The sequence below is a fragment of the Mercenaria mercenaria genome, chromosome 6, assembly GCF_021730395.1.
Source record: "Mercenaria mercenaria strain notata chromosome 6, MADL_Memer_1, whole genome shotgun sequence".
In the NCBI taxonomy this organism is placed as follows: Eukaryota; Metazoa; Mollusca; class Bivalvia; order Venerida; family Veneridae; genus Mercenaria; species Mercenaria mercenaria.
The window spans coordinates 6,814,409-6,840,088 of record NC_069366.1 but is presented as its reverse complement, the minus strand read 5'-3'; the positions used below and the strand labels follow the sequence as shown (position 1 = coordinate 6,840,088).

The 25,680-nt window shown below is 35.0% G+C and overlaps 1 protein-coding gene across 1 annotated transcript; it reads left to right on the top strand.

The window, feature by feature from the left end:
- Positions 1 to 1,808: 1,808 nt before the first annotated feature.
- On the top strand, positions 1,809 to 24,748 carry LOC123549819 (uncharacterized). The gene is made up of 5 exons (XM_053546611.1): positions 1,809 to 1,892; positions 12,706 to 13,242; positions 19,520 to 19,630; positions 21,802 to 21,807; positions 24,693 to 24,748. Exons 1-5 carry the CDS (start codon positions 1,829 to 1,831, stop codon positions 24,746 to 24,748), a joined length of 774 nt encoding a protein of 257 aa, XP_053402586.1. The 5' UTR covers positions 1,809 to 1,828.
- Positions 24,749 to 25,680: the final 932 nt, after the last annotated feature.

The following is a 25,680-nucleotide window of genomic DNA, read 5'->3' as shown; positions in this document are numbered from 1 at the left end:
TGGCAATATGAAAACACTACTGTTGTTTGAAACAAAAATACTTGCCTGCACTTCTGAAGAAGACATGGGATAACATATGAACATGTAGTGCACAGATTCAGAAAGTTTGGATATTACCTTTTATCACCAACGGGTATAGATGGAAGTAAGTTTAAACCCTTTAGGTCAGTGAACAAAAACGATGAGCCAGGTAAATCCGCCCTACAGAATTTCACAGCAAGCATAGCAAGTATATCTGGCACTGAATCAAGTCCTGAGCCATCAGATATGAATAAGAAGTTGCCCAGGCCTGGGAGGAGCCTAGAATCCCAGAAGTAAAAGCGTCACACACAGAGAAAAATGACTAAAAGCTTTTTCTATTTCTTTGGCAATTCAAATGCTACGAGAGAAAAAGGAGACAAAATGCCGAAGATGCGGCAAAAGCAAAGCGAAAAGTAAAAAGGCAACAGAAGACACTTGAACGTGAGAGAAAGAAAGGAAACGCAAAGAACGAAAAGAAAAATCACAAAAGAGAAGAAGAAAAAAAGGCATAAAACGTAAAAGGAAAAAGCAACAAATGCTCTAAAAATTGATGAAGATACAAACATGAATGGACTGCTTCAGGATACAGATGCCGCAAAAGAGGAATTCAGAATGTTCCAGTCGTACAACAAGGTTGACCAATATCCATCAAGATAGTTGAAATGTGTAGAATGCAAACCCTGCTCACATTTAATATGTGCAAACCATCAAGAGTACGAATTGGTGGAAAATGATGAAAATACATGACTATATGTAACTGTCAAAAAAGTTAAATATTGTTTGTTTAGCTAGTTAAACAGAAGCTTCTTATATTTTGGTATAGCTTAGCGTCTGATGTTTTGCAGCTTATTTTATCAAATATTTCAAGAAAATGCACGATTACAAGCCACTGATGCAATTATAATATATAAATGTTGTATGGTAGAATTTCATTCTTTTTTAAAAATTTCTCCAAGTATCCATAATTGGCATGGGTGTCGATTTTAACGAAAAGAAATTTTTTGAAACCAGTTTGATCAGATGTAATAGTGAGCATGGTAGGTTCATTTTCACATAATAGAAGGTAAAACATCACCAAATCAGCCAAAGAAGTACGCCGCTACATATTTAAATTTTTGATACATTTTTGAAACCCTTTAAGCTTTCAAATATATGACTATTCAAATCCTAAGGTGTCGGTAATAAGCATGACAACTCTTCACATTTTTTTGAGTCTAGTCCTTATATTTATTTTACACCTATTGCTGTGGGTCATAAGTGGTGTTCTGTCCGTTGCTCATCTAGCGGTCTGTATCAGTTAGTGAATTGTCCGTCTGTCTGCTATTCAACAGTAATTTGGCTGACTGTATGATTTATTTGACCAACATTTCCAACATTGCGTGCGTTACCAACACGTAGCAATATATCGTTGTTATGTAGATGGAACTTAATTAAAAAAATTTCGTTCTCATTCATTTCGAACTTGTAAAATGTTGCCTTTTTCGAAATGTAATTGCAATGCAGTTACGTTTAAAGTTATATTTTTTTCACTTTTGGTCTCGTAAGTACAAAAGAAAAAACATACATATTTGTATTTGTTCATAATCTTAATTGATAAGATTAATTATTGCTACTTAAAATTGCTTTAACAGGCTATATACGTCCTATTGACATAACGATATTATCTTTTAAAGTTCCTTGTTAGGTTAACATTACAAAATATACACATATATCTAATATCATAAAGCATACTACGTTATTGATGCAAATCACAAATCAATACTCAAACTAAAACACTTCATGATTGCAAATGCAATGAGAAGGAGCTATGGTACCAGTTATTGTATTTTTCGTATTTCTGGAGATTTTACCTGGTGTTTTTTCTCAGACGGGTGAGTATTTTATTATCTTTATTTTGAAAACAACACAATCTGGAGGTTCGACATAGATATAGAGCCTTTTAAAACAATTCTTCATTAAATTTTATGTTCTTGCTTACAGTACCAGTAATGACATGGTTTTCCGGATATTACTGGCACACCTACGGACAATCATCCCCCCACCCTATCAAGGGCGGAAGACAAATTTCTTAAGACATTGTCCGTTGTTAAATCGTAGGGGAAATTTTCGTCATGCCCAGGGATCGAGTATTCATAGTCTTAAGCTCTGTCTACTACGCTAACAGGACGGAGCAGTAGAATCACGTGTTCATGTGAGGAAGCAATCCATCCGACTTACTGGAGATCGATGGTTCGACCAAGGTGCTTGCCCGTTCCTAAAATAATTTCGGGGGCATAGGAGGGAGGGGCGCCTGTCGTCTTGATACACCATTAAAAGTTATTTTTTTTTAAAAAAAAAAACAAAAAAAAAAAAACATCAAAAGTATAAGTCACGGAAATCATAATGACTGCTTTAAATCACATTGAGTAAGCTGTTCTAACTCCTTTTGTTTTTTGAAAAAAAAATAAATAAACAACATTAAACAACTACAAGGCAGATTTTAAAACCTCTAGATATGACAATGTTTAACAGAGAGTCGTATTATTGGAGAATCTAGAAACCGGAACTTTATATATATTATAGTTTATAATGTTTACTTATCTACAGGGTTGGTAGTACAAACATACTTCAATTTTATACACTCAACCAAACTTATTACGCGCCCTCTATATCTTTGTCGATTTCTTTCAAATTACTTATATTACAATTTTGAAAGAAATACATGTGAAAAAAGATATATAAAAAATTTAAACGAAATCGAATACTATGATATCGTTTATTTATTCTACGGCATTTACGCAGTCAAAAGAAATCATAAAAATACACATAATTATCTGCAAATTACAAACGAGAGAATGTTAAAAAGCAAAAGAAGAATGACTAAAATCAAAATGAATACTTATCCTATCATATCATGGGAATAAATCTAAATTTATTTGATCATGTAGGTGTACTAGTATCAGTGAAAGGGCAATATCTACACATCTGCGTCACTACAAATGATATATGCTAATTTAAAAAAAAAAAACTACTTTTATTGTATTTTGTGACTTTTCAGCTTCGTCATCCGTCGTTCTGCGTCCTGAATTACCATTTTCTCTTAATATACTCTGAAACTGCTAGTCTGTACTACACCAGACTTTGTTTGTCAGTACCGTCCTAGTATGAACCTCTGTCAAGTTTGTTCAAATAGTTCTACATGGTCTGTAGCATCATTGTATTTTGTTCAAATTCGGGCGTTTTGGAACTTTTTAGGGGCCGGCAGAGCTAAGAATAGAAATACCGTTACATTACTTTTACTCGTGAAATGCTATTGATCTTCATCAAACTTGGTCTGTTTCATCATTGTAGGGTTCTCTACCGAAATTGTTTATATGGGGGATGAGGTTGGGGTATGCTCTTTATAAATTCTACTTTATTATTTCTCTCTGTAAAAGTATCGAATATCTACTATCAATTAGATAAAAATGATATATGCTTGTAAAAACGCGAAGGAATTGACTATAATATTGCCCGAATCGCAAAGAGAAATACCGCTTTGTTTCTGTTTGTTTAGATTTGTTTCTCATGCGTATTTGGTGAGATGTTCTTTTTATATTCAGTTATAGGTTAATGAAATGTTTACCTACATAGGATTATATTGGAAATAAATTAATTGGAAGGGAGATTATTAGGACAAAAGTGCCAACTTTTTCTTGGTAGGCTTATCTATCTTGATATAACGAACTGTACTGCATATATTTATTTTGTCTCTGTTATTCTATACTGATATTATGATTTGTCGAATTAATAATTTTGAAAAAGAATGGAGATAATTAAAGAATGGGTACTTACTGTTCTTTCTCGCCTGTTACGGCTGGCGTATATTATATATAGTAATGATAAGCGTAAGAAATATCCAAATAGTAAAATGATAATTTATTTCCAGTTGATAATATTTCAGTCCTTTTTTTTCTCTCATTTCGGGTTAATGTTTGTCTTTTCTCATTTCGTTCTAATTCAATATTTAATATTTCAATGAACTGTGTAACAAGCGTTCTTGAACCGCGCTGTCCCTCATGAACTCCTGCTGCATCTTTGTGTCCCCGCGTCCAGGTCTGTCTCGGTTGTTTTCTGTTAACTATTTTATGCATCCGTTCGTCATTCTTTGACCTCATTTCCCTGACATTGTATCCTCATAGGTAACGAATTAGGAGCCTGGAGAATGGCGATCGGATTGCATTACTTTAGTGGGCGTGCTTGTATAAAAGCTGCATTTTTTAGTTAAAATTTATGTTCGATTTTTGCGAAATACCTGCATTTTCTCTATCGAAACATCATTATTAAGTTACACCTTGTAACCCAACTTGTATGTAACTCGAGTTTGAAATTTTCATATATTGCTTTCATTTTCATGTACGTGTCTTTGATTGACGCTTTGATCTGCTCGTTCAAATATTGATAATTTTGTTGATTCAAAAATGTACACCCTAGTCTTAATCTTAGATCATATTCATTATGCAATGATAATGCGATTAGTTATTTCTTTGTCTGGTGATGTCCATCCCAATCCTGGGCCTAGTCAAGAATCCAATGGTTGTTTTTCTGTACTGCATCAGAATATAAGGAGTATTTGCAACAAGTTAGATTATATCAAAGACAATTTTCTTGACTTCGATGTTATCTGTTTTACCGAAACTCACTTAACGCAAAATATTTCTGACTTGCAGATGGAACTTGAAGGATTAGAAAATATGTTTCGGAAAGATGTTTCATCACACTCAGGTGGTATCCTAGTATATTGTAATTCAGGATTACAGCCAAAACGATTAAATGACCTTGAAACTATTTTACCGGAATCTCTGTGTATTAAAATAAAAGATCATAATAAAAACTTTATTATTGCTACAGTCTATAGGCCATCAAACTCTGCTATCGACTTCTGGCAAAGATGTGTGGTTGTTGCTGACCAGGCTTTAGAAATATCAGATAATATTATTTTAGTTGGAGATATAAATGAAGATCAGTTAAATGTAACAAATCGTAAATTCAGAGACATACTTATTCTTAATAATATGACAAATATAATTAATAAACCAACTAGAATAACACACAGTACAAGCACTTTAATTGATGTAATTGCATTAACAAATACTGTAATACCACTGGATTCTGGAGATTTTGAAACGCCGCCAGATATTAGTGATCACTTTGGTACTTATGTTTATGTAAAAAGCAGTTTCCAGGCCAGGACATGTTACACCCGCCGAGTGTGGAACTACCACTAAGCCGGTTTTGAAAAGTTAAATAACTCGATAAACGCCACTGACTTGACAGCTCTTAACTCAGACTCTCTAGACGAAGCCACATCTTTTTTCGAAAAAAATGTTTAGATCTAGCTAAAACATGCATTTTTACTAAAGTTGTACAAATCCGCCCCAACGATAGGTCTTGGTATAACTCATTTATTCGTACTACATCTCGGAAACGTGATCGTTTAAAGCGAATTGCTATCCAGTCTGGGAAAACATCAGATTGGCAATGTTACAAGAAAATAAGAAATCGTGTCAGCAGTATGAAAAAACACCTACGCGAACAATTTTATATTACTCTTGAATTTTCCATGAATGATTTAAGTTCTACAAATCCTAAACAATATTGGAAAACAGTAAAAATGCTAGTCAAAGTAAATTCTAAAGCCGAAGAAGAAATTCCGCCCCTTGAAAACGAAAATCATGACACTGCTATTTCTGACGTAGATAAAGCTACATTTTTGAACGATTACTACGTGTCAGTATCAACTCGATAAACGCCACTGATTGGACAGCTCTTAACTCAGACCCTGTAGACGTAGCCACATCTTTTTTTCGAAAACACATTTTTAGATCTAGCTAAAACATGCATTCCTACTAAAGTTGTACAAATCCGCCCCAACGATAGGCCTTGGTATAACTCATTTATTCGTACTACATCTCGGAAACGTGATCGTTTAAGGCGAATTGCTATCCAGTCCGGGAAACCATCAGAATGGCAATGTTACAAGAAAATAAGAAATCGTGTCAATAGTATGAAAAAAACACCTACGCGAACAATTTTATATTACTCTTGAATTTTCCATGAATGATTTAAGTTCTACAAATCCTAAACAATATTGGAAAACAGTAAAAATGCTAGTCAAAGAAAATCCTAAAGCCGAAGAAGAAATTCCGCCCCTTGAAAACGAAAATCATGACACTGCTATTTCTGACGTACATAAAGCTACATTTTTGAACGATTACTTCGTGTTAGTATCAACTCTCGACGATTCCAATTCTGTTCTACCTGAGTTTGCCTGCAAAGTCTAATACAACTCTTTCCCACTTTACTATTTCTGAGCAAGACGTAATTGACGTTTTAGATAACTTAGTTGTCAACAAAGCCTGTGGGCCTGAAGGGATGTTCGAAAACCATAGCTAAGCCACTTTGTTCTTTATTCAATAGATCTCTCATCTTAAATAGATACCCGTCTTCATGGAAAATTGCTAATGTAATGCCGCTTTATAAGAAAGGAGTAAAATCTTTACCATCTAACTATATACCAATTTCTTTGATCAGTTGCGTAGGTAAAGTAATGGAACGCCTCTGGAGTCAGAAGTAACTCAGCCATAATCATTGTTCTATTTCATTATGCGCAATCTCGGTAATTCCAGGTCATTTTAAAAATAGAAAAAAAACGCCCGAAAAAGATTTCACACTTCAAACTTCAGACTTCACACTTAAAACTTCACATTTCAAACTTCAAACTTCACACTTCAAAATTCAGACTTCACACTTCAAACTTCACACTTCACACTTCAGACTTCAAAAATCAGACTTTCTACTTCACACTTCACACTTCAAACTTCACACTTCACATTTCAGACTTCAAATTTCACACTTCAGACTTTCCTATTATTTGTATGTGTATTAAGCATTATATATATGAAGTGTGAAGTGTGAAGTTTGAATTGTGAAGTATGAAGTTCGAAGTCACCACCGGTCTTTCGTACATTTCAGTGTGATATTACGTCCAACTCAGTCACGTTAGAAAACAGGCGTAATCTTCAGTGATTCACATTCTAACATAAATTAATTTGCTGTGGGTAATATATCTATCTCATGAACAAAAACGTTCTTTAGCATGTTCTGCGTAAAACTTATAAAGAAAAGTGGCTATTAAATATATGCATGAACATACGGCATTTAGCACAGTGTAAGGTCGTGCTCGATTTGTCCACAGACGTTTATTCTGGGTGTCCATGAAGGAACAAACACATGAGAATAGATATAAATTGATCTCTCCTCAGAATAGTTTTGTTTTCAAATGTTGTAATTTAACTTTAGATCCTTGTAAATATGCAAACAATATCACACTAAATTGATTTATACTCTTAGAATTAGCCTGAGACCTCGTGCTCCCCATTATCTGCTATCAGGTACCGGTACATGACGGTGAATGAAATGCGCAAATAGTAATACAATAAAGCTGTGACGTCACCAATGGAAAAAAAAACAAATCGATAATATAGGTCAGTGGGTGACTTTCTTCAGGTACTGCGAAGTGCTCATGACATGACATATCGCGTAACTTAAGAATAAATTTGCTATTCAGAAATAGTTTTCTTTTAGCCATTAAATCATCATGATGCTTGCATTCATGTTTGAAAGACGAAAGTACCTTGATTACGCCGATTTTAAATTGTCGTTGATTGTGACTCTTGACGGAGCGTCAGGGGAGGTAACTAGAGTAACCGATTGGGACTAGTGTATATGAGGTACCTGAAACTGTATGTGTATTCCGTTTAAATTTACATGCGGTAATTTTAACTTTATATGTGGCGCATTGTATTGTATATGTGGTGCTTTCAACTGTATATACGGTTCGTTTTATTGTATATGCAATTATTGCTAGACCTTTATATTTTTATTCGGTGCTTTCAACTTTATATTCCATACCTCATGTTTTTATTTCGATGTAAATGAGATGTGAAACCAAAATTTGTAGTCCTGTTTGGCGCCATATAACCTATACTGTGTTGGTGCGCCGTAAAACCCAAATAAATAAATAAATCAATTCAACTTTATATGCGGTGCAAATAACATTATGTGCAAACTACATTATGAGATCGGAATATTACGAAAGTTAACGAATATTGCCGAAAACATCCGACATAGGATATTATGCGAGGGCATTCTGCCTCGTATAGGGTATACAGTAGTAATAAATTTACTATATGTTTTATATAAAATTAGCAATCTTCTGAGAGCTGTAACACATATCCAGGCCCATTTTAGAAAGGATTACTAGTCTTATGTTCTTAAATGACCTATTAGCTACGAAAGAACACCAAGAAAAGTAGGAGTCATGTATCTTCTAAGAGAGATTATTTTGTCTGACAGGTCAACACTATGGAATATCTTCCAAACTGAGAGCTAAAATGTGGGTATGAATACATGTGTAATTACATGTAGGTTTAAGGAACGTAGCATTCCCTTTTGAATATTCATCCTTGTAACACTTTCCCCTACACCCTCTCCCATTTTCTACCCCATACCCCTTCCTCCCCCTTTTTTCTATATTTTGCATAAAATTAATACGACTTGTTGGATCTTTGAAGCAACCCGTCTATTATGTTTTTCCGTTACAGATTCTTTTTGTTGTGGGCATACTTTGCAAACACGTGGCTCTGAGGCTGTGTTTGTGGTGCTCTGTGCTTCCGAGAAATCTACCCTTACCTATTATCTTTTGTTTAATTTCTTTAAAAGCAAAAAAAAATCTCCTTGGAAATGCTACCAAAATGGGGAAAAATGGAATATTCTTTTTTTCCGCAATTATCTGACTGGATCTCATAATGTTGTTCAACTGGAATGAAGTTTGCACCGCATATACACTTGAAATCACCACAAAAAAAGTACCGAATATGAAAATCGAACCACTACACATAATGAAAAGAGGACAAGCGAAAGGTGAAACAACCGCATATACCGTTAAGTGCACCGCATACACATTAGAAAGCACCACATATAAAGCTGAAATCACCGCATGAGAAGCTGAAACCACCGCATAAAAATGTAATACCAATCCATATACAATTGCAAGTACCACGTATACAGTAAAAAGCATAACATATATAGTTAAAAGCACAGCATATGTAGTTTAAAGCATCGCATACACCGCATTTAAAGTTAAAAACACGGCACATGCTGATGACAGCGCCCCATATACAGTGTTAAGCGCATCATTTACATGTAAAAGCACTGCACATACAAGTAGAGGCACTTCATTATACTGATATATTATATGTACAGTATAAAGTGCTATATCAACATCAGAAGACAGCTATGGCTTTCCATACACTTACGTGAACATGCTGCACCTTGTGTGGACAAAATGAAGCTACCATTCATTTCGGGTATCAACGTTTCTGTGCTTCTTGCAGCGTGTATACCGCTTATGAAACTCGTTTTCGGATGTGTTTTATTCGGATATAAAGATATTCATCACCGGAAAGGAATATCAAATATCCGAAAAAGTCGCGATTACTTTAAATGATAAACAGGTTGACCAGGATTTTTAATTTTAAACTTTGGGTGGATTGCTACGCCTGTAAATGCTAAGTTGTTACTTAAAGCTAAAGTCGTAAAACCAAGATTATTTTAAATTAGCCCGATCTTTCTAAAATTTAGCGCCTGTTTATCAAAATCGTTATCAACGATGTTTTGTCAGAATACGGCGTATTTCATTTTTAAAGTTAATTTAGTCTTGCATTATCAACAAGCAAAGCGCTTTTGTGTCACAATACAAGTCACAATTCAGTTTTTTTTTAATTTGGCAGTGCAGTGACCACAAGTATACCGGAATGACTGCAACATAGAAAAACTCGTGTTGCATCAACACGTCAACGTTTTCAATAACGTCAACGTCACATACGATGCACGCAATAGATTTTGTATTACATTAATTACAGCATGAGCTCCAGGTGCACAGGTGACGAAGATACCACTTGAAGGCACCATATTTGGTCGGATTTAATAATAATATTTGTGTATAAAAATATTTTCAAGCAGGCTGAAGAAATGAAATATTTAACGTAACAACTGATGATGCGCGTTTAAAGTTTTTAATTGTAGATTTACCATTGATTCACGTCGCATAATATAACCTCGAAGTAAAGTTTTGCATTCCTTTTGAACATTAGCGAAATTTTAAAGGTGGGCAATCATACTTTAGCAGCATTTTACGACATTTTTCATTTTTAATATATTTTGTTAGAGATTTTTATAAGGAACTAAATGATCCATTTCATAGAGTTAGATTACTATTAGAAATGTATGTTTACTTTCTTTCTGTTTTTTTGACCTTATGTAATTACTCCCCTTTAATATGCTGCTTTCGATTTAAATACACATTCTTTTATATTTGCATTGCGATAAACCAAAAGGTAAATTTAAAAGCAGTGTGTATCTTCGGAATTCAATATTCAATTTATCTTGATTGCGCAACCAACATAGGTAGTGGAAAGTAATAATATTTCTACAAAACGTGCATTTCTAAGGATTTTTTCTATTAGCCTTGTACTTGACAAATATAGTACAATAGCTCTGACCTTCATATGATTTGTTAATTTGATTTATACTGTTACGGTCGCTTGCGCATAGCCTGTACATTTAAAAAAAAATTTCTGACAACTGTGTCAGGCCCTTTGGCTCGGTGGTTAGAGCTACCCCCGAGCGATCTGGGGTCGAATCCCACCACTGGCAAATTTGAATTTTTCGTCATTAAAATTCTATCCTCATTAATTTTTATAACGGCTGAAAGTCGTAACTCATACGGGATAACGGGCTTTATCTCGTGCCGAAAATGGCACTTTATATGCCAAAATGGTTTACAGGTTACAACACACTAAATAGCTGGGCTGCTCTATCCTATATAAAATCGACATATTACCAATAGCCGCAGCACAAAACAGGACCCATTTTAAATGTCTGTAACTGCCATTTTCTTGAAGAATATTGTCAGTGCTGAATGAAAATCAAAAGAAAAGTTTGGGTCGTGTTTGATGCAAGAAAACTATTTTAGTCAATTTAAACTGCAAAGAAATAATACCCCAAATTGTAATGGTGGTGTATGTTCTAAGTTTCCATGACAAAATCTGTCATGTTATTATATTATTATGAAAATGTTCCTACACGTCAATCAAAGATCTTTCAGCAAAAAAAAAAAAAAAAAAAAATTGTAAAGAAAATAATGAAATTAGCTCTACAGAGCAAAAACAGCGGACTATTTTAATCCACCAATTTCCTATTTGTTGTCTGTATACCTACACGTCATAATAAATGATAATTTCTTTGAAGAGGGGAAGTGTTTCGGCCGCTTACATATAACCTGTACATCAGTGAGCCTACATGAAAATGTTATGCTCTTTGATTTGTTACGCCCTAAACGTCGTAAGATAGGGGATCGTCCGGGATACGGAATTTATCTTGTACCGAGAACGGCAGTTTCTATGCCAAAACGGCTTACACGTCGTCATAAATAATGACTTTTTTGAAATAGTGAAGTGTTACGGTCGCTTACGCATAGACTTTACGTTAAAAAAAAACAATTTGTGACAAATGCGTCAGGGAGTCGACTCTTTGGCCCAGTGGTTAGAACATTGTTCTAGCACATGATCGACCTGAGATCCAATCCCGCCAAAGACAGTTAGGATTTTTCATCATTAAAATGCTATGTTCTTTAATTTCTGTTACGCCCAAAAGTCGTAAGAATACAAATGTTAAAAAAACTCTATCTTGCTTGGGAAACAAGGACAGGAATGTCAAATTTAAAACAAAATCTTTCACGTATTAAGCAGTCACTTAACACAAATAAGTGTAAATGATCACTTGATCAAAATTTGATTAACCACCTTTACGACAGCCGATATTGATTTCTCAAAACGATATACAGTAGGCGTATTTGATCAATAATGCAATTGGTTTCACAATAAATACCCTTTTTAGTTTCAAATTACATAAATGTGTACAATAACAAAATTAAATGTATAAATCATAGATTATGCAAGGTTTGAATTTGTTTCAATATACTACCTGACTACCTGCCTGTTGGGAACGGTACATATCCATATCGGCAATCTGCTGTATCGTCGGTTTCTTTGCGTCGGCATCGGCTATTCTTTGCTATATACAATGTCCAGGTCGGTAGAGGAGGCGGAAGATCGAGCTGCCATCTTTGATAATAGGCATGCTGCTCAAAAATGAGTAGAGCACGGAACATTAGAATGTCTTTACTAAGTATTATAGTGTGTACTTTTTAATCATCAGCGATTTTGCTCGCAATCTTGATGGAATTAATTGATGGTGTACTGACATGGAACACTAGCTCGACCTTTTCCACAGTCTTTAACGAGTTTTTGCTTTGATATCATACATATCAAGCGTACTATTTGTATTCATTTTTCAGTATTCTTCCAAAAAATATACTGACAAATGAGCTGAACTGTAAATGGAATTATTCAAAACCTCTACTTTCGGTTTTGTGCAGAGAGACCACCGGTTCTCTGACAAAACCGAACGTTTTAGGTATAGACAAACAAAGAACTGTTCGAAATGAAATTATTGAATAAGCGAGTAACACATAAAATACAGAAAAGCTCAAGCTGTTAAATATGTGCTCATATTTTGAATATCAATTTGTAATATTTTCAGGGCCACCGGCGGATACCATATGTAAACCGTACAGGGCTACTATTTTTTGGGACACGTATACTGAGGAATATGGCTCATTCTTTTACCAAAGGATATTAACTGTACGGCTTATAGATGAAATGCCTGACAACTCCGTGATACGTTTAAAAGTAGTAGGTACAGCCTTCAGTAGAAGCCTACATTTCACAAAAGACCATTCAAACACCAGCTGGGTCGAAAGAATAGCTGAAATAGAAACAGGGTATTCTAGCAATCATACTATTTCGTATGAATTCATCCTCGACGAAATTTTTGACATTTTGAATATGAATATGGCAGAAGAATTTTTCTGGGTGGTTAACGAATGTTCGGTGATAGAAGAAAAGAAAGTGAGGGAAGCATTGAAAAGAAAGAAAACATTTGTGGCAGTCACAGGTCAGATTGATAAGCCGGTTTCAAATGTTTGGACCAGTATTGCTACTGACAAGAATCACACACTCAAACTTAATTACAAGGGACACACTAACCTCGATGAATTTCTGAATCTTGCATGTAAAGGTAACATCAAAATAGATATTTACTTGTTATTATATCCTCCCTGCTATTTATTGAACAAAAGTATTAAATTAAAGTCAGAAAAGGCTAGAAAAAATTCGATGTGCTGGAATAACATTGAAATTTCTCCTTTCGAGCAAATTACTTTAAAACCACGATACATGTTTGCCTATATCGAAAAGAACAGATATTACACAAAGGCCGAGAAGCGATATATATCTATAAACAAAATGTAAAATAATGAGCTTTTAATTCAAATTTCTTCAAGCAATAACTTAATTTTGCCTGGTCTCCTGGACCAAATTGTTTTAAATATAGAAAAAAATCAGTCTTATATAATAAATGTTATATAATTGTATACGAGGGATGTTCCAAAAATATTGTCATTTGTGTTTTATTTCGCGGAAATCGTGCCATGTGTACACAAAACAGAATGATCACTGAATCGTAACATAGGTAAATATCTCGCTCACACATTACTGACCTTGGCACGGTGTACATTGCCTTATAGCGTATTCATTACACTGAATGATCACTGAATCGTAACATAGGTAAATATCTCGCTCACACATTACTGACCTTGGCACAGTGTACATTACCTTATAGCGTATTCATTACACTATATACACAAAATGACTGGGAAAAGAGCTGAAAAGGTGCTTGAAATTAGGGCCTACATAAAAGGTAGGTCGCTACTCGGCATGAGGCCACAGGTGGCAGTAACGTACCTAGGATACAGTATGGGTCCATGGGCCATATGCACTTACATCTATTACAATTATAATGTTTTCTTAGGAAAAATATGACAAAAAGCCATTTTGAAAAAAAAATTGCTCCTGTGACAATGAGCCATCTACAAGGTAGATATGAACAGTTTCACACGTGCATTGCTACCAGGTCCGTATTTTTTTCAAAACAATATTTCCTTATCAATGATTGGCCGCCTTTTCGGCAAGAGATTAATCTTTCAGAAAAACCTTACTTCGAAACCCAGTTCCAAACCGTTTACGCATCACGAGCGAGCAACGGCGTACAAAACGATAGTGATTTCTCCACCCGAAAAAATCCCACACATTTTTCACACCGAAGTCTCCCCCCTAAAACAAATCCTAGGTACGTTACTGCCACCTGTGCATGAGGCCTGTAGATATTCACCGCGAGGGAAGCGACATTTATGGGAAGGGTCAAATGTCTCACATGACTATTTGCAGGTGGGTAGCTAAATTTAGGACAGGACAGCAGCAACTCAAAGAAGATGCTCGCACAGGTCGTCCTGAAACAACTACGTCGAAAGGTAACATCAAAGAAACCGCAATTTGCTAAAACAAAGGATGCCCGATTAACTGTAAGGCAATCGGCCCGAATGAAAAACTTGTCGTTAGCACAAGTTCATAGAATTTTGAAGAAACACCTAAAACTTAGAAACATAACTGCAAGATAGATACCCCGTTTGTTAACAGATGAACAAAAGAGGACCCGTGGTCCAATGTCAAAAAAACTCCTGAACATGTACCCAAAATAAAGCAAAAAGGGTTTTGACAATATAGTTACTGGTGATGAGACCTGGGTTTATTATTTTGAACCAAAGCGGAAGTGTTCCAACCGAATTTGGGCTACCGAAAATGCAAGACGCCCAAGTATTGCAAAACGAATACGAACGGTAAAGAAGGTTTACTTTTATTTACACTGTCCCGTGTTTTTGGAACATGGTGGGGGTTAGAGTGAGGTTGGGTGCGCACCATAAACCGGTTTAAGCTCCTCAGTGGTGTTTTTGCCACTGGCCGTGCCAAGGCGGTGCCCCACTGTGTTCCTTTATTTGTTCGTTTTGTCCTCGTGTGTTTGTGTTTGTAGTGTGCACGTCTGCGTGCTGTGGGTTTCGTTTTGGGGAGGCTGCATTTTTTGAACATGGCATTCCCAGTTTGATATTTTCTTTGGTTTTTTTTTTGTATGTAATTGTTTTCACTTAAAAGTGTCCAATTATTCAAATGCCGGTGCCAAAAGGCAGTACGGTCACAGGAAAATTCTATAAAAACGTTGTTCTAAGAAAATTGAAGAACTACTACAAAAGTCACCGCCCCAAAACAGGACTTAAGTAGTAAGTACCTCCGACTTTTGTATGATAATGCACCCGCTCACAAGGGGCACGCATTGTGACTGAGTTTTTGGAGTCAGAGAAGGTTACCGTCCTTCCACACCCTCCGTTGTCGTCGGACCTGGTCCCCTGCGACTATTTTCTGTTTCCCAAACTTAAATATCATCTGTCTAGAAAGAGATAGAAATTGAGAAATGCCCTTAGATCTGCTGTTTATCAGTATCTGATAGGTGTTTCCATAGAAGAGTATGAACAATGCTTCCAAAATTGGATTGACAGGCTCAAAAGGTGTATTCAGGCTGACGGAGAGTATTTTGAACGGCAGAGCAAGTTAAAATGAGTATAGGAGAACTAATGCAAGTCACATTACTTTTGGAACACCCCTCGTATGTATATAGTCGTGAGTGTTTAAAAATCCGATACGTAGGTGTATGTTTTTCTAATAAGGCAAATTATATATGTACTGAATGTCAAATGTATAGGTTGTTTGAGATACAAATAGTTAATTTCTCCCGTTTAAAATGCTTTCACAGAATAAATGCATTCTAATATATTCCCGTCATTGTAATTATACATGATTTGCAACAAAGTAATTGAGAATTATGGCCACTTTTTAAAGTGATTCATTGTTTGGACCAGATCTACACTCAACAAAATTCCTAATCGGTCAGTTTATATTGTATTACTGTTTTGTTAATAATACATGTATTCACACAAAATTTCACATACCGACATTTGAATAGGTACTGCAGCTAATTATTGATTTATTTTTTGGCCGATTCACGGTCAAAGTAACTGCATTCGGCGTTTTGACCAATATTGCATATTTTGCACGTGCATGACATGTGCACCAACATGCACGTGTTCGTTTAACACTTTTGGCATTACTGACAAAAGCCCTACTAGAAAAACATATATCATGTTGAAATTGACACATGAGCTTGAAGGCTCTTTTAAACGGAAATAAGGTTTAGAATGGAAATAACCATCAAATTGACAGCTACAAACAAAGTATATTAAAATTCTTTTGAAACTGCAAAACAATTTACCCACGTATCGTACATGTGTCCTGGCTAGCAACATTCCGACAGCTCGATCGGAAAAAAGTATCAATGAAACATAAAAACATGTTCCGACGGTGTACTTGAGGAAATTGCATGGACATTTTCTTTACAAGTATTTGATACCTTACGTCAATTCATACATCATACATATTTGTCAGTCAAGGATATATCAGTGTAAATGAGCAGAGCCTTATTGTTATAAGAAAACGTCGTTACATTGTGTAAGGAATCATACTGTCAGATGACAGCAACGCTAGACTATTCATCAGCCTTGTCAATTGACTGAACATGAAAGTTGAAAAGGGGCATGATCTTTTAAAAAATGCAAAGTAGAGTATCAAGCAAATGCACTGCATGTCAGATCTTCACAGCGAACAAATATGTGGTTTAATCCATTCCCATCAGTGGTTACCGAGATACCAACTTACATACAAAAAACTTAAACAAAAAATGCCAAGTTAAAAAGGGGCATAATTTTGTAAAAAAAAGCAAAATTGTTATGAAACCAATGCAGTGTAAGTTAGTTTATCACAGTGAATAAGTGTGTGAAGTTTCAAACTATTCCCACTGTAGCTTACTGAGATGCTAGCTTATATATACATATATTTTGGGACGCCAAATGGTATACCCTTACTAACCGTTTGATACTTTATCTAAAGTTGCTGAGCCCTAAATATCAATCTCGCCTTAACTCTGGTCCAGCTACTTCAAAGAAAATGTTAGGTTAATGGGTGCAATTAATCAAAATTCTTCTAAATAACTGTCATAATGAAATAGCCATAGGTTTATAATGAGCGAGACCTATATCTGTACCTATTATTTGAATAAACGAGCCAAGATATTCTCTTTTTATAATACGATTCTACTTCTAATTAGTATAAAGTATCCGGATTTAGCCATTTAGACCACTCACTGTCTGTCGTCCTCCTGTAATCCATCCGTCCGTCCACAGTTTTTTTCAACAAAAGACATTTCCACTGAAATCAATTTGGTGGAAGTTTTTGAAAATTGGCCTGGATGTCCTCTTCCAAAGTTCTTCAATGAGATTTGTTCCATGCAGAACTATATTTGCAATGGCAACAGAAAATACATACTTTAAAACCCTTCTTGTCACAAACTTTGTCCGATGTCAAGACATTTTCACAGAAATGTTCCTTGTATGACCCTCTACCAAGATTGTTCAATTTTTTTTTTCGGTTGGTAAAATATCATGGCCACGAGGAGGCGCGGTCATTTTCATATGGACTTAAAAAAAACAAAATGGTCACAGAGGGCGTAGTCACTTTCCCCTATATGTATATAATGAGAGCATTAAACATCTTCTTGTCTATAACCGCAATCCCCGGAACTTAGATATTTGGCGTAGTGTAGTTGTACACTACCAAGTTTATTGAAACCATGCCCCATGGATCTAGAAAATGTTTTGATCTTTTCAGCTGAAAATTGAGGTAGTTTATTTACGTTCTGTCTATGTAATGTCGGATCGCCAATCAACAGTCAGTCAATGAAAAGAATCACCCCTTGTTTTATTTCTTAAGAAAATATTTTTTGTACGCATTGGTAAGCCTGCATAATTTAAAATAACATTTCCTAATCCAAAGATTTTTTAATCTGCAGCACGAAACCCCTATATTTTCAGAAATTGAAGTAATGTTATATTGAAATTTCTAATGTATATAATTTAAATTATAACTTCAAACCCAGGTTCCAAATTTAATAAAAAAATCTGGTAACAGGAATGTCGATTTAAACAGAATATCCCTTTAGCTTATTATACTTATACTTTGGTCCAAGATCTTAGCAACAGTGAACCATTAAAATTGTCTATAAATGAGAAACTTAAGCACCTTTCAACTACAGTTCACAAGATTTTGTGCTAATCGTGTGTACAAAACTAGTAGCAAATCAATGAAGAATGCAAATTAGGCCGAGTATACTTGGGTATTTTATCAACTTTAAATGTATGATCATTGTTTCTCATGAATGTTGTTTTTCTCACTCTGTCTGAGTGACAAATGTTTATATCAAATAGAACAATAGCTGTCACTATTGCTGACAAATGCCCCCGAAGCATGCCCAAGAATGCTACAGTTGTCTGCGAAAGAAACAACACCACCATTTCGTGACCTTGACCTTGACCCAAGTGACATGGGTCATAAGCGTGACATACCTTCTCAATACGGTTAACATTTGTGTCAAATTATTTTAAAATCCCTTGATAAATGGCAGAGTTATTGACTAGACAAGAAACACTTTTGACTTCTAAGTGTGACCTTGAACTTGGAGCTAGGGGTCTATGTCTTGCGCTTGACACGTCATCTCAATATAGGGAACATTTGTGCCAAGTGATTATAAAATCCTTTCATCAACGGCCGAGTTATGGACCAGACAAGAAACAGACCCTATTAACATTTGACTTCTAAGTGTGACCTTGACCTTGGAGCTATGAGTCTGAATTTTGCACGTGACACTTTGTCTTATTGTTGGGAACATTTATGCCAAGTAATTTTAAAATCCCATTCATGGATGTCAGAGTTATGCACCGGACACGAAACAGACCCTGTTAACCTTTGACTTCTAAGTGTGACCTTGACCTTAGAGCTAGGAGTCTGGATCTTGCGCATGACACTTTGTCTCGTTGTGGGAAACATTTATGCCAAGTTATTTCAAAATCCCTTCATGGATGGCAGAGTTATGCACCGGACACTAAACAGAACTTGTTAAACTTTGATTTCTAAGTGTGACATTGACCTTGGAGCTAGGAGTCTGGGTCTTGCGCAAGGCACGTCGTTTCATTACGGTGAACATTTATGCCAAGTCATTTCAAAATCCCTTTATGGATGGCAGAGTTACAGACCGGACAAGAATTTACACTGACGTACGGAAGCACGCACGCACGCACAAACACACGGACAGACGGACAGTGCGATTTTAATATGCCCACTTTCTGGGGCATAAAATGTTGTGAGCTCCGTATCGTTAAGCTTTGAACGCTCCTCGTAAAGAATAATGTAAAAATATGTCCAAATAGAATACGAAGAATTCATCTTTTTTCGTAAATTCATGCATATTTGTTAGCTTTTATCCTGCAAAGAATACGAAATTTTAACCCGTTTTCTTACAGATTCAAGACTAAATTGCGACACAGATATGTACTGGGATGGCAACAGGTGCCATAGATGTTCGTATATATGTTCGAAGGTACCTTCTGAATATTGCCGGAATGAATGTCCTTGTATGTATACTTCTATCATAATTCTATCTGCAAGTTCGAAATAAGATTTACCTGTTACTCTTAAGGTTTAGGAGTATATCATCAAAACACAGATATTTTTGATAAACGAACATCATCTTTACCAATATTTTACCTGACCATTACATGCTATGCCGTACGACGGACACATAAAATATTCTGAAAACGTTGTCCCCCTTTGAAAATGAATTTGTAAAGAAATGAAAATAAACAATTGCTGAAAACTGCGTTTCACCTAGTTATGTGAAATTTCAACACTGGTACATTATTGCAAATGCGTCAAAACGAACATATGTAACAGTTCTTTGAAAATGGTGAGTTTTTAAAGTCGTTTAAACTGTCCGGATGTGGGTCCCCTATATGCAATCCTTTTCCGGAATTCAGTGTTTATATCAGTATAATTGTTTCGTAGAGTAATATACATGTGTTACATGCTGTTCAATTTGCATGTGAAACAACTCTTTCTTTCTATGATTTGGTGTTGTTTGATTCCCCACCCCCCCCCCCCCCCCCCCCACCCCCAACCCACACCCTCAAAACGTAACGGCTAAGCGTTAATATTGACATGGAAGATATATATTTTTGTGTGAAAAAAGACATTTATTTAAAAAATAAGGACCCTTTTTGAGAATTTGAAGCAGGATCGCATGCACTCGACTTCCAGTCTTTATCGCTTTGTACCGTATGCTCCGCTCTCATGCATTTTCGCAACAATATAGAATGTTGTCCTAATCCCTCCTACCTGAAATATTCAGATTTCACACTTCATTATCTTTTTCCTATGGATTTTTCGTCTAAATGACTTTCCATAACAAGGGGTCATAAACATTTCTCATATTTCTAGATATTTGTTGTATACGTTTTACATATGTATGGACAGAGAAGCCATTTCTCTTTTAATTTGAAATATTTCCAGTTATATTACATTCAATACTTTTAATTAGAATCAGCTGCCACACTTTACATATTGTAAAAAGAGGTGAACAAATTTTACACAAAATATTTCATACAGTAGTGATACTAGTACATAATCTTGATTTATACTTATTGTTAATTATCTATGTCTTTAGGGAAAGTAATCGAGACAAAAACAAAAAACACATTTTCTTAAAAAAAAGACAGAGAGAAAATGAAATTAAAAGATTAACACAGTCCTTACAATGATATCAGAAATCAATGCTGGACGAAAACAAGCTAAAGGTAAAAAAACAAAAAAAAACACACAATTAAATTTAACTATTTCATTTAGGTTGGGGCAATTTAGGCGTATATATTTATTTATTTTTCTCTTTGATTCATTCTTTATTTCTTTATTTTCTGTTTTAATTTCTATTCTTTTTTATGAACACACATGTCACATTTACTTGAGGGCATTTTCTGCATATACATTTGTAGAGTAAATTAGTCCTCACAACGTCCGTTCAATGCTAACACTGCTCCGGTCTGTGGTAAATAGAATTTTAACATTTTGTCTGACATTAAACATTCCGATTCCGATCTTTATTGCATTCGGCTATGTCACCTGTATGATTGCCGTGTTATTTCAATTTCAAATAAAATAAAAGAGGAGGATTTTCATGAGAATTTAAACAAGGTTATTTGACTGACATGTTACTTCAGTTACAAACCATGTAAGATAAATGACTTTTCAAAAGACATAAAACAAATTATGTTTTACCAAAATAAAATTTAATATGTAATTACATAAATCATAGTATTATAAACATGTTAATTTGTAATAATAAAATATACATTTTATAGTCAAAATTGCATACCCAAATACCTACCTATTTCTTATTGAAGAAGAATATATCTTTTTAAGAAATAAATTGTTGGAAATTTGAAATATAATAAGGCTTTCACCATTTTAGTAGTTTACCAAGACTTCTAGAGAAAAAAGTAATCTGCTTTTTTATAACAATACGAGTTTCTTTCAAAAACTAAGATAAGAAAAATGCATTTTTTTAGCATAAATTACCTTCGAATCACTGACGCATGTTTCTATAATCTTATTTGCTGAGCGAATAAAACTTTTTACAATTTGATGATAAAGTGAACAAGAAAACGGTGATACTACGTATCACAACGACCCATAAAGGTTTTCTTATCTCAATGAAATATGACTGATGAACCTTAAATAAATCTAACTTCAGACAAAGGTTTGAGCATATACTTGAAAGCAAATATTGCTAATAACCGCTTAGTTCGTCCTCGACTCCATCCTCGTCAGTGAATATGGTGTCATTTGTTATTGTATGATCTCGAACAATACTAACAGACATGCGAATATCAGATTCAAACATACTCACCAAAAAAATAATATTATAACCATTAATATTTCAAAAGAGGGAAGTTAAGTTTTAACAAAACAAAGTCATGAACAGATAGCTCTCTGCAAATGTATCGGAGAGGGAGGGTGCAAGGGCATAAGCATTTATTACCTTATATGACTTGCTGACTACCGTTTCCCGCCGAAGCCAGGTTGAATGTCCGTTAGACACAAGGTGTATCCAGTCGATACTTGGTCAATCTGTCTTATTGATTCTTGAAATGTACTATGCCCCAACGATAATCATAATATGATGTTTACAAACATGACTATGAATAGATTTAGATGAAACGTAGTAAAACTTGTCAAAGCCATAATATTTCTGATTTTTGTACAAATTACATAAAGTATACTGCTTATTTCAACATATCTTTTGCCGTGTGGGTTCTAGCGGCGGCAGTTAATTTTCTTTTTTATTTTTGCATGAATATATTTTTAGAGAGTTTATTATTTTGTCTATGACACAACGACGGATACATTTTCGAAGCTGATACTGCAGATGAGAAAAGTTTAGTGTCATATCAAAGGTGATATTAGTTAATTTTTATATATGTACATAAACAATGAATTGGGAATATGTTATGTAAAGACATATATGTAAATACAAAGCATCAAAGTCAGAAACAAAGAATATAGAAACAGGAGGGGAAAATTGATCTGAAATATAATGTTCATGAGGATTCGAATCTCATACAAAGGATTTGATAATTTACTAGGGATTTCTGTATTTTACCGAGTTATTTAGCAATGTATATATATATATGAACAGTTAGAATTCAATAAATACTGATACATAGTTAAAATAATATACACACGCAATAGGAATTTTTGTTATCCCCCGACGAAAGTCGGAGGGATATAGTTTTGGCGTTGTCCGTCCGTCCGTCCGTCCGGAGCCATATCTAGGAAATGGTTAGGAATATTTATTCAAAACTTCATATGCATGTTCACCACTATGAGTTCTTGCGGTCCGTCAATTTTCAGTCAGATTGCCCAAGTAACACCAGAGTTATGGCCCTTAGAAGTTTCTAGTGTTAACTATATAGGGTACTATAAATATGGCAATTTCTGCATCATAACTTTTGATATATTTGACCTAGAACTATGAAACTTAAACAGAATTTAGACCACCATAATGTGGTTGTGTACACACAATTTCGTTCGGATTTATTTGTAAATTAAAAGTTATTGCCCTTTAATTGTATAAAAATCCACATATTTGTACATAACAAACTTACCATTTGGTAGAATTTCATTAAATTTCTTTGATTCTTTTCCATGAACATTTATTGTAAACATGTGAAGTTGTGTACCCACACCTGGTCACCCCCTTACCTTGATCACACCCCTCCCCCTCCCGACCCCCCCTCCCCCTCCCCCCCCCCCCACAAAAAAAAAAATCATTCCTTATTTTAGATTTTTTTCAAACAAACTTCATATACATGTTCACCACTATGAGGTTATGGGGCCCATCAAGTTTCAGACAGATTGCCCAAGTAACACCGGAGTTATGGCCCTTAGAAGTTTCTAGTGTTAACTATATAGGGTGCTACAGATCTATAGATATGGCAATTTCTGCATCATAACTTTTGCTATATTTGACCTAGAACTATGAAACTTTAACAGAATTTAGAGCACTATAATTTGGTTGTGCACACACAATTTCGTACGGATTTCTTTTGTAACTTCAGAGTTATTGCCCTTTAAATGTCTAAAAATCCACATATTTGTACATAACAAACTTACCATTTGGCAGAATTTCATTAAATTTCTTTCATTCTTTTCTGTGAACATTTATTATAAACATGTGAAGTTGCGCACCCACACCTGGTCACCCACTTGCTTTGGTCACACCCCTCCCCTCCCCTCCCAACCCCACTGCATTCCCTCCCCCACCCCCTAAAAATATAAATATATACATATATATATTTCCATTCCTTTTTTTTTAAATGTTCAAACCTTCAACATGTTAAGTTGTGACTGCACAAACCTTGCCCTCTGCCATGTCCAAGATATCTTACCTGTGATCTCTTAAAGACATCTGTTCTTTTAAGTTCAAATGTACATTTTAAACAGCAACACCTGGTGCCAAACTACTCAAAGACAACATTTCGTTCCAGTTGAACTTCAAGCTCACATTTTAATTAACTGCATTTAATTTTAAAATCTAAGCTTATTACAGTAAGCATATCCCATTCAAAATAAATTCTTTAGTCAGGATCAAAGTATCATACATTTATTATGTACTCTTTAATTAAACATTTGTTTTCTGTTAAATTGATTTTGACTAATGAAATTATTTGCTTCTTATTAACATCCTTAACTTTTTGCCGGATATATTTTTTTGCCATTCCTCACCACAAACCCCTTCGGCGGGGGATACCAATTCGTCAAATTTGCTTGTTTTATTAATTATCATGAAGTAGATGCGTCATCGTGTTTGCGCAGGAATCACGTTATCATTGGGGATGAGTATGTACAGGAGCATCAACGAAGTTAATAATACTGGTATGGGTTTCTAGTTTTGCTATGACTTTACTAGATCTTTTATCCTTCAGAATATGTTATAATTAGCCAAACACTATTTTTACATGCTTGTACCTTTATACAATAGTATTATTTCTGACGTAATTGTCATTTTAAAATAAAAGGTAAAGGAATCATTATCACGTACAGCTGTACTCGTTATCATATGTGACTATTGTTTCTTTTTAGAATTCTGTGACTCTTTGAATCCTGCAGAAACAAAGAAAGCTACAGAAAATCTTTGATATGCAATACGCACATTATTTAAAGAACTACCTATACTGTACATATGTAGTGTTTGTTTATTAAAGTCTCGCCTCAATCATTTTAACGTATGAGACACACTTGTCTATGATATATCCCTTAAGGCCTTGCAACAGGCATAGAGGTTATTGGTGACCATTATTTCACTAGTTGGCAGCTCACCAACCATATAAATCAGAACGGTTCACAGTGAGATTCTTCCCGTTCCCACGGCAGATGCCTTAACCACTACCCCAGGGTGTACACATACGTTTATTAACAGGCACACTTTTCGACAATTGTGAGAAGAAACTGTACGAATCTGTTTCTTGATTTAAAGGGACTGAAAGACAATTATACTGAAGAAGGGATTTTGACGGGACCGGAAAATGTCTTTGAGATAGCATGAATGTCGAGATAAGCGAGTTCAAGATACTGAGTTCCAGCTGTTTTCAAAAACAGTAAAGTACTTTCGAGTTTTACAAATTCATTGACATAGAGCATTAAATTTGTCATATCAGTTTCATGTTGGTCGGCAAAATATTAGATTTCCGATCCGTAAATTGCGGATTCACATACTGTGCCGAAGCGGGAATGGGATGAAACATAAAAGTAATCTCCACATTCTCTCACCTGGTTAGAAATATAGTAGTGATCAAATTCAATTAATTCAAATTGCGTTATATAACGAAAATAAGAACTTAAGCAAGTAGTAGGGTATAGTCTAAGGGTGCATTTATACTGCTTTGCTATAAAAGCTGACGTGGCAGTGGTAGAGTGTCCGCCTTAGGTGTGAGAGGTCCCGGATTCGATTCCCAGCTTTGGCTGAAGTAATTTCAGTCTGTTACAAACAAAATCCTCTGAAAGAATTTGAGACTGATTTATTTTCAAGTTACATTCGAGAAATGTATTTCTGCATTCTTTAAGACAGACG